General features: G+C 48.3%; 1 protein-coding gene across 2 annotated transcripts in view; it reads right to left on the reverse strand.

Annotated features, from left to right (window-relative positions):
* Nucleotides 1-661: 661 nt before the first annotated feature.
* The window catches only part of LOC144137805 (mucin-6-like), a 35,526-nt gene continuing 21,187 nt past the window's right edge, over nucleotides 662-15,000 (reverse strand). Inside the window, exons 3-5 of one of the 2 annotated variants that reach the window (XM_077669796.1) lie at nucleotides 2,801-3,049; nucleotides 2,011-2,253; nucleotides 662-795 (exon numbers count right to left, since the gene is read on the reverse strand). In XM_077669796.1, the coding sequence (XP_077525922.1) occupies nucleotides 2,051-2,253; nucleotides 2,801-3,049 (452 nt within the window). In that variant the 3' untranslated portion in view covers nucleotides 662-795; nucleotides 2,011-2,050. Of the gene's footprint in view, nucleotides 796-2,010; nucleotides 2,254-2,797; nucleotides 3,050-15,000 lie in introns of both variants that reach the window. The other variant, XM_077669795.1, reaches the window with a different exon arrangement.

The following is a 15,000-nucleotide window of genomic DNA, read 5'->3' on the forward strand; positions in this document are numbered from 1 at the left end:
CCCTTGCAATGCCTCCGTAAGACTCCGTTTACAAACAGCGTCTCCATTAAGTAAGCTTCAGTAGCAGTGTTTTTCAGCGGCCATATGGGCTATTATAGGAAAATGTAAAGAACCCAAGGGCTGCTATAAGATATCTCCATGACATCCCAAGTATCCCTATGGTGCACTCTACACCGATTCTCTGGCTTCACTTATATACACAAATGCATTACATGAAAGACATTCTTGGGTGCTGTGTAAGCGCCGGTCGTATGGAAAAATATCAAGGCCTCAGGGCATTTTGTTGTTTGCATTTCCGTATGGGGACAAAGTGGGACACACGAAGCATTGCAGACAGACTCACAAGTTTTCACGCTGAGTTTACTTACGCATTTAAAGTGACCGTACCAATTTCTGCGTACATTAAATTAGGTATTGGAACGTTAAATATTCTTACCGTGTCTGCCAAGCGATTAGTAATGGAAGCTTTTAACGTCGATCCGTGTTTTGCGTTTATAAGTGCTTATAATTCAATTTGTGAACCCTGCAGTATTTCGCTTTTCCCCCACACGTTTATTTTAAAGTGGGGCAGCTGCTATACATGTGATGAGCATGCATGGCATTTATACACCAACTCTTAATATACCTGCGCTGCTTCTGTGACATATAGCACACCAGCAGCTGCGTTACGAGGTTTATTCAGAAACCACCATTTTCTCAATAAACATTCAGGATTTTTTGTGCGTTCACACTTGAAATTCTTCTGGTTTTCCTCCAGTCTGCGTTTTCTTTGTCGAGGATGTTGAGCCAAACATGCTGGGAATGAAAAAAACAAGCAGATTTTACTTCCATTGCAGAAAGTTTCGCTTTGATTTGAATGATACCTGTTGCTACACAGAAACTATTTGCAGTTGAAGGCCTCCTTACAAGTGCGCCCTATGCATTTACAATGAGGCACTCGATAGACAAATGGTTTAAGGCCTTCGGAAGACCTTCTAAACGGCGGTGTAGCGGCCCCAGATATTATGTGCGCGTGTAAGCCGCTCGATTGTTCGAAGGCTTTCGGAAGGCTATTGAAATGGCCGCGTATGCGCGGCCACAGCTCAGGTGTGTAAGCCAGGAAGTAAACATAAATGAACCACGCCAAGTCAGCTGCAGTCGCAAATCACGTTTCAGGTGAGAATATCCACATTCGTAAAGTAGGTATGCACCACTCTACGCACAAGCCATACTGTTTGTAATCGCTTCTTTGTCGGAGAGAGAGAGAGAGAGAGAGAGAGAGCAATTTATTGAATGGAAGGAATACACGGAGAGGTCAGCCTGACCGTGTAGGCTCTGGTCTGCTACTCTGTGTGAGGGAGGGGAAGGACGAAAAGAGCGAAAAATTTTTTTTCTCCTTTCACATCGTCCCTCTCTCCGTTATTCCGAGAGACATATCGAAAATTCTTTCATTTAATTTTTTCAATGTATTCTTTTCCATGCGCTTTTTCACCGCCGGATTCTTATACGACGCAGAATGCTTCGACACCACAGTGATATCTAGCTCGATTCATATTCTGTTAGCCTAAAAAGCCCCACCCAGCCCCTCGCTTCACGTTTCATCATATTTTTTGTCAGTCTCCGTGCGAAACTTTCTGTATTTGTACGCATACGCCCTAAAGTATCGGGACTGTCCTCACCATCGTGCGAATTCTTTTTTCTAAAATACTAAAATTTTGCGTGCAGCATGAATCAAGTGTTGTTGCTTTTTGTTGTTGTTGTTGTTGCTGCTGCTGTTGTTCTTTAGCGATTGAAGCACGTTTTATGGGACTTGATCCCCACGCACTGTTGGCCAGCTTTACAAGTCTCAGCATATCCGATTACATCACCGCACAAAGCTGAAACAGGTGGAACATTGACAACCGTAATCCTGGCTTTCTGTACGGCATTTAGCTGTATATGTAGTTACGGCCGTTACGTAGCAAGAACCCTCGCCATTCGGTACAGAGTAAACGAGACACTTGGGCAGGTGCACTGTCCTCAGCTGCTTACCAAGGTCGGTGTTGTCCTGGAGTGAGCCTCGGACTCTTCCCTACTTCGACGGGGCGCTGGGGCACTGGTCCTCGGAGACGCAGTGGCCCTGCGCGTTGCGGTGGAATCCGCTGGAGCAGTAGCATCCCCGCTGGCAGTCGGCCGTGCAGGCGGGCCCGATGGTGCGTTTCTCGCACGTGGTCTCGGCGCACGAGCTGCTCACGCACACCTTCCACTCCTCGTTGGGGCCGCACTCGGGGTGGTCTGTGCGTGGGACAAGGATGGAAGAGCGACCAGCATGCGTGAATATGTACGAGGTCGTTGTTACGGATTTACCCTTTCAGGTGCATTTACCGTTCATAAATGTGCCCGACGAACCGGAGTTTAAAGGCCACTGGGGTCTGGGAGATAGGACAATTGCCACAGACAGAATAGAGTGTGCCGTATACTCAAACCTGTTGTTGGCTGTACAGACGTGTCATGTCGGTTACGCTGATATACGTGCGATTCAGTGGTTGCTGGCCACCTTTTGTCCTGACAACACCAGACTAGGGCTCGAATCGAATAACGTTCGTTAGTGCGGGTGTCTCTTGGCGCATGGGGGAAGGGGGAAGACAGGAATGCCTGGAGGCGAAGCTCCATAAAGACGACGAAGACTTTTGGTGCGGACCCTGGTGCGCATAGACCTCGTAGAAAAGAACCCGCGTCACGCAAGGTCATGCGATGTCCACTGTGGGTGCTGAATATTTGGGATCAGCGTTTGTCCGGGTTCACGCCCCAGTCTAAATGCTTGAGCCCAGGTACGTACCGCCGTCCGGTTGGCCGCCTTCCTCCGGAGGACATTGGTCGAGGGTGACGCAGCTCCCTTGGGCGTTGCGGTAGAAGCCCTCGGAGCAGTAGCAGCCGTAGCGGCAGTCGTACGTGCAGCCGGGGCCAATGACTCGCTTCTTGCACGACGTTTCGGCGCAGGTGCTGCTCACGCACTGCTTCCACTCTTCGTTTGCGCCGCACTCCTCGGGGTCCGGAGGGAACTTGAACACGGGCACGCCGCCCTCCAGGTCTGAAAAACCAAGTTCAGCAGCGTGTTCGAATGCGCGCCAACATTCGCACTGCAGACTGGCAGTGTTTATACGAAACAACATGTCGCACATCGTCTGTGAGTCATTTACAAACGAGAACCTTGGACAAATAGGGCCGAAGATTTGACAACGCGTGGGAAGTTAAAGACACTTTGAAAACCTATAGAAATAATTCGCATATCCTGTTGAGAGATATGGTTCGACAGTCCATTAGGTATTAGTGTTTTTTTAATAGTAGAGAAGAGTGCTTTAAGCCGTGAAGAGCGCTCCCCTTTCGCGCTATATACTACTCGCTTACTTGAGCTGGGCAGATTTCGCTTTTAATGTCAGTGGAGAGAACCGTGAGAAAGTGATCCTGAGGAGAAGCAGCGTTCAGCTTACCGCCCCCCCCCCCCTAACCGGAGGAGGTGAAGGAGGAATAGAACGCCAATCCTACTCCCCCGTGATTAGCAATAACTTTCCATCCTCGCTACCGTGAGCCCTGGGATAAATAGCCAAGTTGCCATCCAGCTCGTCGTACACAAACTCCGCAACCCAAAGCATCTCGTCGCTTCTCACCGGAATCGGTGGCACACACCCCTATCACCGCCGCCACCAGCAGAACGAAGCCCCTCATTGTACCAGCTCGGCAGACGAACTCAGCGTCAAGCAGCAAGTGACCGCGTCGAGGGAGGCGTACACGCATTTAAGTACCAGGATGGGACGACGACGCATAAATTACAAGAAAGAAAAAAGAAATTGATATTTGGCAGGCGTTTTGAGCGGAACTTGAGAGCCGTATCTCAGTGCGAACAGACAGCAGACTTCTGGTTGTTTGTTTTTTTCTTTAATTGCGCCGCCTGCCAATGGGCTTCGTTAGCAGCGCTCCCGCTAGATCGTAAGAGTTGCACGACCCAAGCTTCCTGTCGACGCCCGTCGAGCTCCCAGCATACTCCCGTCGCGGGAACGATAAAAACACAGGGCGTTCCGACAGGACGACAGATGGCCATCGGGGGAAGTCAGTAATTGCAGCAATACCGGCGTCGAGACGTTAGAAGTTTGTTATGAAAGCATTGACTTTTCCTGCTCCCAATGTAATAGAAGAACCAAATTCCCGACAAAAGGTGTCCCGTCACCATCATCATGATCACCAGCCTATCTACGCCCACTGCAGGGCAAAGGCCTCTCCCATTAATCTCCAATTACCCCCGTTCCTGCGCTAACTGCGACCAATTTATCCCCGCAAACTTCTTGATCTCATCTGCCCATCTAACTTTCTGCCGCCCCCTGCCACGCTTGCCTTCTCTTGCAATGCTTGTCCCGTCGTGATGCGCGTCTATATCGTTCTAATGTCTTGCTTTTAGCAGGTCCTGGAACGTGGTTGCCAAACAGTGTTCAAGCAACAGAAAAAATCTATGCGTGCCATGCAGGGTGCACGGCACCAGCCAAGCCTTCCGAAGCATTTCAAGCGCCATTGATGCCTGTCTGACAATACTACAAATGACCACTGTGGTGTAGCATTATACACGATGGCTTTAAAGGGACACTGAAGTGAATTTGTCAAGCTCCCGTTTTTGCTTGCACTGCGTAGACTGGCTCAAATTAGCACACTTTTCATCGTTTATCCGGTTGACAAATCGGTAATTATTTTACAAAGCGCGAAAGAAGAAAAACTACCATGCGCGGTTTGCGGCGGCCGCACCAACTAAGGCTGTGACGTTGAGAGGAGGGCCGCCGTGATTGGACGATGCCCAAGGTTAGCAATCACACAAGTTTCGGTTTCGGTTTCGGTTCTGTAAAACATAACCAATGGCTTTGTTGGATGGGCATTCTCAATATCTCAGTAATCATCGTACCGCGCTTCTGCCATGTTGTCGGCTGTAAAATGCACAAGATAAGGCTCCCAGGACGGCTTGTAGTCGTAGCATTCACTAGCCGAGACCTACGCAGTGCATGAACGCCCTCCGCGTACCCGCAGGCGCCCAAATGTCATGCGCTTTTCCCCCATATTTGGAGCTTGCCTCCCTCATGCCTGTATCGTAAAAAGCGTGTTCGCACCAGGCCAAGGGTCTGTTCATTCTGGCCAGTGCCCACTGCCTGCAAGCAGTCGGTGCTTATGGCAACAGCACGCCAACGACAACTCGCTAGCGCGCCAGTGCCAGCCTGCGCGCGTTTTGTGAACTAGTTCGTGTAGCCATGAACGTTGCGGCCCCAAAAAAGGTGAACTCAATATAGAAAACATCGGCGGAAAACAAAAAAGTTAACTTACAAAAAAAAAGCACGTACCCGCGGGGATTCGAACTCGTGACTCGCAAAACATTCGGGGTGAATCCCTAGCGCCCCAGACTGCTAGGCCACGGAACGGGACGCGAATGGCTTGCTAATATAGGGTATATATTGTACAACCGGTTTACACTTTTATTTAGTTTTGGCATTTCAAGCCGCTTAGGTGACTATTTGTTGTACTGCGATCGTGCAGTAAGCGTCGCCCGAGTTTCCACAGTAGCTCACGTCTAGCAATTGCATTTCGTAGACGGAAAAGCGTTCGCAGATGCGTAGTCGTGCTGCTGACCGCTGTGCTTGTTCGCCCAGCGCAAAAAAGTGCTTCCCGCGCCCTAGTTTTACGCTGTACGGTAAAAATATCAGTTGATTTTATTTGCTTAGTACCTATATTGACTTCGCTGACTCTTCTCCCGCCTTCAAGAGGCCTTATATTTTCCTACTGGCGTACCAGTCAGCGAAGCGTCGCATGTGCAGCGCTTGTGTGAAGCGACCTTGACTTGGAGCTAGATACAGTGTACAAACAAACCAAGTAAAGAAAGGCACATTCCTCCATTCACAAACGTGTCCTGGCTTCGTTTCAACTAAGCGAACGAATTGCGACCAAGCAATTTTTTTTTAACCTCCTTGATTGCGACGACCCGCCGGCGGCCGGCGGACGAAACGCTGGGCCGACTGACTCTGTCGGCCGGGGAGCCGTGCAGTAGCGCAGCCGTGGCGCAGCCAATTGCCAGCTCATCCCCTCCTGACGTCACACGAAAACGCCACAGAAAATGGGCGAGCGTAAAGAGAGGAGGACAGCGTTTTCGAATTAGTTTTTCTACTAAATAAAATCGCGTAAACGCGCCTAGAGTGGTCGAAACATGGCCTGGGGACTCCGGACTACAATTTGCGCTAGTAATCCCGCAATGTTTACATATCACTTCAGTGTCCCTTTAAGCCTTCATTACCTAAAAATTTGGTTTATACTCCATTACGTAACTTTGACAGGTTAAAAGCAGTATGAATTGTAGAATAAGTCGGAATGAAGGAAAAACAGGCAGAGTGATGATTCCCACCCTTTTGACGCGAGTGATAGGAATGAACTGGCTGTTTTTGCGTCTGTGTAGCCTCCTCCAACGTTTCACTTTTTTTACCATATCCATCATTTGGCTAACTTTAGAGAGTCGCCCTGACTCTGTTGTTTTCTTCTTGCCGTATTACAACTGTATCAATGCTAGGCACTACCATACGCCATAGCAATACTGTTTAGCTTATGCCCAAAATGCTAGCAGAAGGCGGGCGCTCATCAGGCACCGCATCCCTAGAACACGGTATAGGCTTCTGTCGTAAAAAATTAGTCTGGTCGGAAAATATTTCGCCTCATTTACAATTCCAGAGAGAAGCAATGCACAACAGTATATGCGCCAACTAAAGGTCGGTGTGTCGCGTACTCCACGTTTGCTGTACCGTCCCTACTGGGGCGCACGCTTTGAGTATACATTCAGGGGATGTTGCTACAACACCCATAAATCAAAATTCAGGTCTCACATTGGCAGTACCATCAGTTGGTGAAACGCTGCATAAGGGTGGGTGAACACAGTACTCTGCCAACTGGCGCAATAAGATTATGTTGCGATGCAGTGGGCACAGCAGCATTTCGCAATCATTCACTGTGTTTTGTAACTGAACAAGACCGTTGCACGGTTGGCGGAATCCATATTCTTATTGCAGGCGACACAACCACCACTGAGCTGTTCGAATAAACTTAACTGTCATTGGTGTATACTTAGTGGCCATTTGCTCTTGTGAAATACTTCAGAGCCGGCAGAGGTGCGTTTGGTTTGCCTTGATGCCTGGAACTGCAACTCAGAACTCAGAACTATGTTTATTACATAAAAAACAGGTACAGAAAATGGGTGAAGAGTCATCTGGATCCTTAGCCGACATGGCTAGTCATGGATCCATAACAGAATAACTACAATACACAGAAAAACAATCCAAACAATTTTTTTACAATAATTACATATAATGTGAGCTAGGTAAATATATTTAGCTATGTGTTAACAGGGTGAGGTATAATTTTCAGACATGAAAAATTCTCTTAAGGAACGAGTGTTATTTGGTTTCATTTTTATATTCACTGGCACATTGTTCCATAGTTTGGCACTTAGGTAAGACATAGTGCGGCGACCGTACACATTATGTATTTTTGGTAAATTAAGATTACATTTGTGGGCATGTCTGGTGTTTCGTTTAGGTTCTATTACAACGGATGATCGATTGGATTTATTTAGTGCTCTTTGAACTAGTAATGTTGTTTTGTAGTCCCTTGCTACATTAAATGGCATAATGTTAAAGGGGTCCTGAAATGCCTTCCGCCGATGCATGGATGTACATGTAACCAAATAAAGCAATGTATTAGCAATCTCCTCCTGCAAGAATTTTGTTAAAGCGATGAGTATTAGCTGAGAAATCGTAAATCAAAAACCGCGAATTATCGTCGCGCCGTATTTCCTCCTCCTTTCAACTGTTTCTTCGCTGTTGGCCTCCCCTCCCATGATGCTCCGCTCCTCAGCGGTGACGTACTTCCGCTATTGCGCTCCCACAGACTGCCGTCTGCTACGGGCCAGCTCTTTCGGCTTTTTCATCTCTGTAGACACCATGGACACAGGCTGGAAAAGCGAACGAATGACCTGGCCGCATGTGTGCGGCCTGGCCTCGCCCTTTCGCGGTGTACGTAGCTGTAGTTGGTATCGGCGGCGAACTCGCAGCCGCGTGGGGAGAATCGTGCGCTCGTTCCCTTTGGTGCACCGCGCACTGTTTATCCAAAAAGCGCGGTCTCAGATGTGGCCCCGCTGGTGCCGGGTGTTATTTTGCGGTGGTTGTAATTCCTACTACCGGCGGCATGTGAAAAAAGACATTTTCAACCGACACAGAACCCGTGCACAAAACGCGCCGGATCGGATCGCTTTATCAGCGGCGATGAACGTGAAGGCGAAGAGCAAACCAACGCTGCACTCGATCAGCGAGAACCCGTGTTCTGACAAGCTGCACCCATGTGTTGCATTCAACACTGACGGGAAAGCGTTTGTTTGCACTTGTTTGGATAGTCGTAAAATGTCCAAACACTCCGGCACTCCGCTAGCCATAGAGTTAATACTACTGACTCCGCTAGCAGATCAGCCGGCGAGACATTTCGGAAAACATTTGACAGATGGCGCCGTATGCATTAGTGTGTCGCTACGCCAAACTGATGAGACGCTCTACTAAAACTCCCATCGCGGTGTCACGTAGCGGGACGCAAAAATTTAGCGTTTAGCGTATGCAAAGGCCACAAACGCTGTACTAAAACTCTATTAGCAGCAAAATAGCGTGCGTATGTGAAACCGCTTGCGTTTACAAAGCTGCACGCCGAGCGCGTACGTTTCAAACCTAGTGACATCGTTTAAATACACTGGCAAGCACAGTGTAACGTAGTCAGATATCAACCGTATGCTCAGGCGACAAGCAAGAGCTTGTTTTATGTGGGGCGGAGATTGCGCATAAAGGCCCGTTCGCACTTGCGACGAAAGAGAGTGAGAGCGGCAGGAATTCCGTCGCTTTGTCGCGCGACGATCGTTTTTGTCGAATGGTCGGGACAAATTTTGGTTGCGCGACAGAATTCCCGTCGCTTTCGCCCGCTTTCGTCGCAAGCGGGAATGGAAAGTTCTGCCGCTGCCGTCTGCTACGCAGCTCGGAGGTAACCGCGCGATCTGCTCGGGCCGGATGAACGCGCACACTCCCGCACGGCAGCGCCCCAAGCGGCAGACGGCCGCGTACATCGCTCCCGGCGCCCGCCTGGAGCCCGCCCTCGGCACACTAGCCAGTATATTTCAGGCACTATAATGGAGGAAAGATTTTTTGCTTCCGATGAACCTAGTTCTTTGCCCCTGTGTTTTTAAATACGTGAAGTGGTTAGCACGTCGTCCTCACGCAGCTCTGTGTCGTCGTAGCATCGCTGATTGTCCGAACGAAGTTTGCAGCTAAGCCAATGCAGCGACCGAAGCTGTGTGTGTGTGTGTGCATCGCCTCCTGTGTGTTGTGGACGCGTTCGTTTCGCGATGAAATGCGACATTGTACTTCTGCGGGTGGATAGTGCTTCCCATGGTCTGGATTATCTTTCTCGAACGACGTACCACTCAACCTCGCATGGGGTATGTGCAGTGTGCCTGGCTAAAAGCCTTCTCGCTTGCGCGCCAGAGTTGTGACTTGCTGCTCGTCCCCGCAAACCGGGTGTGAAGTGAGTGCCGAATTTACGACGGGCAGGAGGAGGAAACTCATCGTCTGTCAATCGCGGTTCAGACTTGCAACGCATGTTGTGACGTTGCGTTCGTTCGAAACGCATCTCTGGATTGTTTTGAAGTTGAATAAAATGTACGCGTCAAACCCGGGCATTCGGCTCAGGGCGTTCTCTGCGATTGCACCAAAGAAGTGTCACGGGACTTTCTTTATGGTACGTACTCACGTAAGATAAAATCCACGTCGTGTTATGGCCGTGTTGCATTCAATACAAACGGTTAAGCGTTTGTTTACTCTTGTTTCGTTTGTCGTAAAATGTCAAAGCACTCCGGCACTCCGCTGGCAGATCAGCCGGCGAGCCGACGCTGAGCAGACGACTCATCTATTTGCCGGAAGTGCGTGAAAAAGCCGCCCAATAGCAGGATGTCTAGCTCATGACGAACATCTGGGAATCGATGATGTAGACATGTGAAGATGGCGGCGTCCAAAAACACGAAGGAAAGGGTGAGAAAAAAGCGACAAACTTTGCAACGAAAGTGTGAGCTTTCCGCTGCGCGTAAAAGAGTAATACTTGGCACAGGTGACGTTGGCGACCCAATCTAGCGATTGCGCTAGTTCATTTAGTGTGCTCAAAATGCCTTTCAGGGCCCCTTTAAGTTCTGAAAAGATTGGGGACGATGGCGCGGTGGTGGGGGCGCATGTCATTATTCTCATCGCCCTTTTTTGGAGTTTGACAATACCTGAGCTGTATGACGCGAATGTATATCCCCAAGACTCTATACAATAACTAAGATGGCAGTGAAAAATGCTAAAGTATATAATTCTTAGTGTTTTAGCGTCAAAGTGTTTGCGCGCTTGAAGTAATGTATAGCATCCAAAAGACAACTTTTTGCTCAGCTCTCTTATGTGAGGCGCCCAGTGCATTGATTTATCTATAGTTATTCCCAAATATTTATATTCCTCAACTTTACTAAGGGGTGTATTTCCTATGTATAACTTGCAGTCGTCTGTTACTTGTTTTCGGTTAGAGCAGAAGACTATAAATTTTGTTTTTTTAATATTTAGAACTAATTTATTACTGTTAAACCAGTGTAATGTCTCACGTAATTCTAAATTTGCTAGAGTTTCGGCTTCTTTTAGACTGTGATGATGATGATGTTTGGTGTTTTATGGCGCAAGGCCGACGAGGGCAAAGAGCGCCAAAACGGTGGTTAGGTATGAAGGATGTAACCGTAAACGCTAAGACCGTTCAACAAAAAAACAAGTGAATTCAGTAAAAGACAATGAGGATGGCTGGTGTAAAAGGCCAGGTTGTGATTGTGCGTGGCATGAAATCGTGTTTAAAAGCAACTACGCGTGATAGGAAACGAGGTGTAAAAACTTGATGTCACTAAGAAACTTAAAGGTGCGTTGTACAGGAATCATGGGGTCATCCCCTAAAAACAATGCTGGGTGTAGTGGAATGTGTTGTCTGTAGAGGTCGGCGAAGTGTTTCTGTCGTGTTGTGTGGAGTGCTTTACATTGAAGTAGCACATGGATCACGGATAGGCCATCTCCACACCTGCTACACAAGGGTCTTGGAGATCCCGTGAGCAGGTATGAGTGTGTTGCATGCGTGTGGCCTATCCGTAATCGAGCCAGGGTAACTTCATTGTGCCTGTTGTGTGTGTCAGTGGTGTATGCTCCCACGACTGTCTTTATAACGTGTAGTTTGTTGTCTGCCTGTTCATTCCAGTGTGCTTGCCATGTATTGCGAAGGTGCTGTCTAATGAGTGACTTAAGGTCGGTGTACGGTATTGTTCTTATGTCCACTGTGTTTGCAAGTGCAGCAGCAGCGGCCATTTGATCTGCTGTCTCGTTTCCGGTGATACCCGAGTGACCTGGCACCCAGCATACGGTCACTTCAAGACTTAATGCATATGCTGACATAATGGTTTTGTAAACTAAATGAATAACATGGTTTTTACAAAGCTGCTTAGATGACAATGCACGTACTGCACTCAAGGAATCTGTAAAGATGATGGACTTGGGAATTTTATGATGAACTATGTGCTTTAAAACCAGAAATATGCCATAGGCTTCAGCCGTAAAAATGCTGCTTTTCGAGTTTAGGGTGTTAGATACCCTAAAATCAGGTCCGTGCGCAGCACACGCAACCATACGGGCTGTTTTTGACGCGTCGCTAAAAAATTCTGCACACTTGTATTTCTCTTGAAGAAACATGAAGTGCTGAAGAATTACAATTGTGGGTATTCGTTTTTTGTCAATTGCTACAAACGACAAATCGCACGACACGGGGCGAAGCTGCCACGGTGGTAAAAAGTCGGAAAGGGTTGATTTGTAGGTGTCTGAAAAGGTGATAGATAATTCTGACACTTCCTGTCTCACCCTATGTGAGAACGGAGCAGAGATAGATGGACGATTAAGAAGAAGTTGGGACATGGGTGCATCACAAATAAATGGTTTGAAAGGATGGTCGGTTATAGACGAAATTTTAAAAGCGTACAGAAGATCTATGTATGTTCGCTGATGATCTAGGCACCATTTATCGCACTCGACGTATAGGCTTTGTACGGGGCTTGTACGGAAAGCGCCCGACGCGAGGCGGAGGCCTAAGTGAAGCACTGGGTCTAGCATTTTCAGCGCTGTTTTTGTTGCTGACCCATAAACCACGCTCCCATAGTCCAAGCGGGACCCCACCAAGCTTGTGAAGACACGTAAGAGGAGTTGCTTGTCCGCGCCATAGGAGTGGTGTGAAAGGACCTTAAGTATGTTTATTGCTTTGATGCATTTATGTTTTAGTTGTGTGATGTGAGGGATGAATGTTAGTTTCTCGTCTAATACGACGCCTAGAAATTTGTGTTCCTTTTTTACAGGAATCAAGTCACCATTCAATTTAATTTCAGGGTCGGGTTGGATACCGCGCCTCCTTGAGAAAACGACGCAGGTACTCTTTCCACGATTAACCCTAAAACCGTTTTGATCCGCCCAGCGAGCAAGCTTGTTTGCCCCAAGCTGGATCTGTCGTTCACATATGGACATATTACACGATTTAAATGATATTTGTATGTCGTCCACATACAGCGAACAGGAGATTGTTGGTGGCAATGCCTTCCGAACTGAATTCATTTTGACTATAAACAAAGTGCAGCTCAAAACACCACCTTGAGGCACGCCATTCTCCTGCACGTGAACGTTTGAGAGTGCCGAACCAACTCTGACACGAAATGTTCGTAAAGATAGGTAGCTGGACAGAGTGTTCAGCATGTTACCAGATATACCAAAGGATTTGAGGTCTCTAAGGATGCCATAGCGCCATGTAGTATCATATGCCTTTTCAATATCAAAGAACACGGTCATGCAATACTGCTTATGAAGATAGGCATCTTTAATGTAAGATTCTAGCGCTACTAGTTGGTCATTTGTAGACCGCCCCGCCCTGAAGCCCGCCTGGCAGCTCTCGAGAAGACCATTGTACTCAAGAAAGTACACGAGTCTCCTGTTGATCATCTTCTCGAGAAGCTTGCCCAGGCAGCTTGTGAGGGCGATAGGTCTATAACTGGCAGGAGAAGAAGGGTCTTTACCCTCCTTCAGAAACGCCCCTACAATAGCCTCCTTCCAAGATTTTGGGATGTGCCCCGAAAGCCATATGTTATTGTATAGGTGTAGGAGTGTTTCAAGTGTATCTGCGTGTAGGTGTTGTATCATGGTGTATGTAATCTGATCTGCGCCTGGAGCTGAAGGTTTACATGTGCTCAGGGCAGCCCTCAACTCATACAGTGTAAATTCAGAATTATAACCAGATTTTGACTTGTTATTGTCATGTAGGGACTTTTTTTCAGAAGTATTTTTATGTTTCAGGAAAGTGTCTGTGTAGTGTGCTGAACTGGACACGTGTTGGAAGTGTTGTGCGAGTGTGTCAGCCTGGTCTTCCAGTGTGTCCCCTGTTGTACTAACCAGGGGCAGGCTGTGTGTCTGTTGTCCTTTTAGTTTTCGTATTCGTGTCCAGACTTTGTGTGTGTCAGTGTATGAGTTGATGGAAGTGAGGAAGGTGCGCCAACTCTCCCTTTTTGCCTCACGACGCACTCGCTTACCCAAAGCCTTTGCCCGTTTAAAAGAAATTAGGTTATCTGACGTGGGGTACCGGCGAAGGACACCCCACGCCTTGTTCTGGGCCTCTCGCGCCCGCCTGCAGTCCTCGTTCCACCAGGGCCTCCTTGGGTTGCGGGACGCACTGGAGGCCTGGGGCATGGACTTTTCGGCGGCGTCGACTATGTGCGCCGTGACGAGTTGGGCTGCTTCCTCCACGTGTAGGTGTTTTATGGTTGTGTGGTGTAGTTTAGATGTTTCTGTGAATGTGCTCCAGTTTGCTTTTGAGTCATTAAACCTTTTATGGGAAGATGGACTGCTCGGGCCTATACCTATATACGTTAATGAAGTGGGGAAATGGTCACTACCATATGGGTCCGTGCCCACACCCCACTCAAGGCATGGAAAGAGAACTGCGGAACCAATAGCCAAGTCAAGATGCGAGTATGTATTGTGTCCTAAGTTATGGTATGTAGGCTGTTTTTTGTTGAAAAGGCATGCTCCGGAGGATGTAAGAAACTTCTCTATCAGGCGACCTCGGGCATCCGTTCTAGAGGAGCCCCAAAGAGAGTTGTGCGCATTAAGGTCGCCTGTTATGATGTATGGTTCGGGCAGCTGGTCGACCAGCGCCTCGAAGTCAGAGCTCAGAAGTGCAAAATCAGGAGAGATGTAAATGGAGCATGCCGTTATTAACCTATTAAATATTATCGTACGGATTGCTACAGCCTCAAGGACAGTGTTCAGAGTGACAGGGTGGCAGGCTAAGGATTTTCGGGCGACAATTGCCACACCTCCTGAAGAGTGTGTGCAGCCAACCCTGTCCTTTCTGAATACCATGTACCTATTTAAGAAATTTGTGTGTTTAGAATTGAGGTGGGTTTCCTGGAGACACATGATACTTGGCTGACTGGCATGCAGAATCTCATACACATCGTCAAGATTTTTAAGGAGGCCTCTGCAGTTCCATTGAATGATGTTTTCTGTTCCCATTATTTAGGTTTAAGAATGAATGGAGTGTGTGTATGTGTTCATGTGTCGTCTTTCGGGGCTGTTACTCTGGGGTTAGGCTTTTTAGGCCTGTCTGTAGGCTTGGAAGTCGGTGGCCGCTCCTTGCGCTGCGTTGCAGGCAGGAACGGCCCGACATCCATCTCGTCGTCGAATGTCCGAGGGGTGCCCGACGGACCGGGCCCCCCGGACTTGGCCCCCCCCTCGGGAGCCCTTCGTTTGAGCCGCCACCGCCGAGGGCGTCCGGGGCACCAGAGGTGGCACGGGCGGTGCGGTGACGGTGGGAGCCGGTGCGGGGCCCGTGGTGTCCATCACCTCG

Source organism: Haemaphysalis longicornis, unplaced genomic scaffold, assembly GCF_048455015.1.
Source record: "Haemaphysalis longicornis isolate Haplotype H1 unplaced genomic scaffold, Haemaphysalis longicornis Haplotype H1 scaffold_5, whole genome shotgun sequence".
NCBI classification, from domain to species: Eukaryota; Metazoa; Arthropoda; class Arachnida; order Ixodida; family Ixodidae; genus Haemaphysalis; species Haemaphysalis longicornis.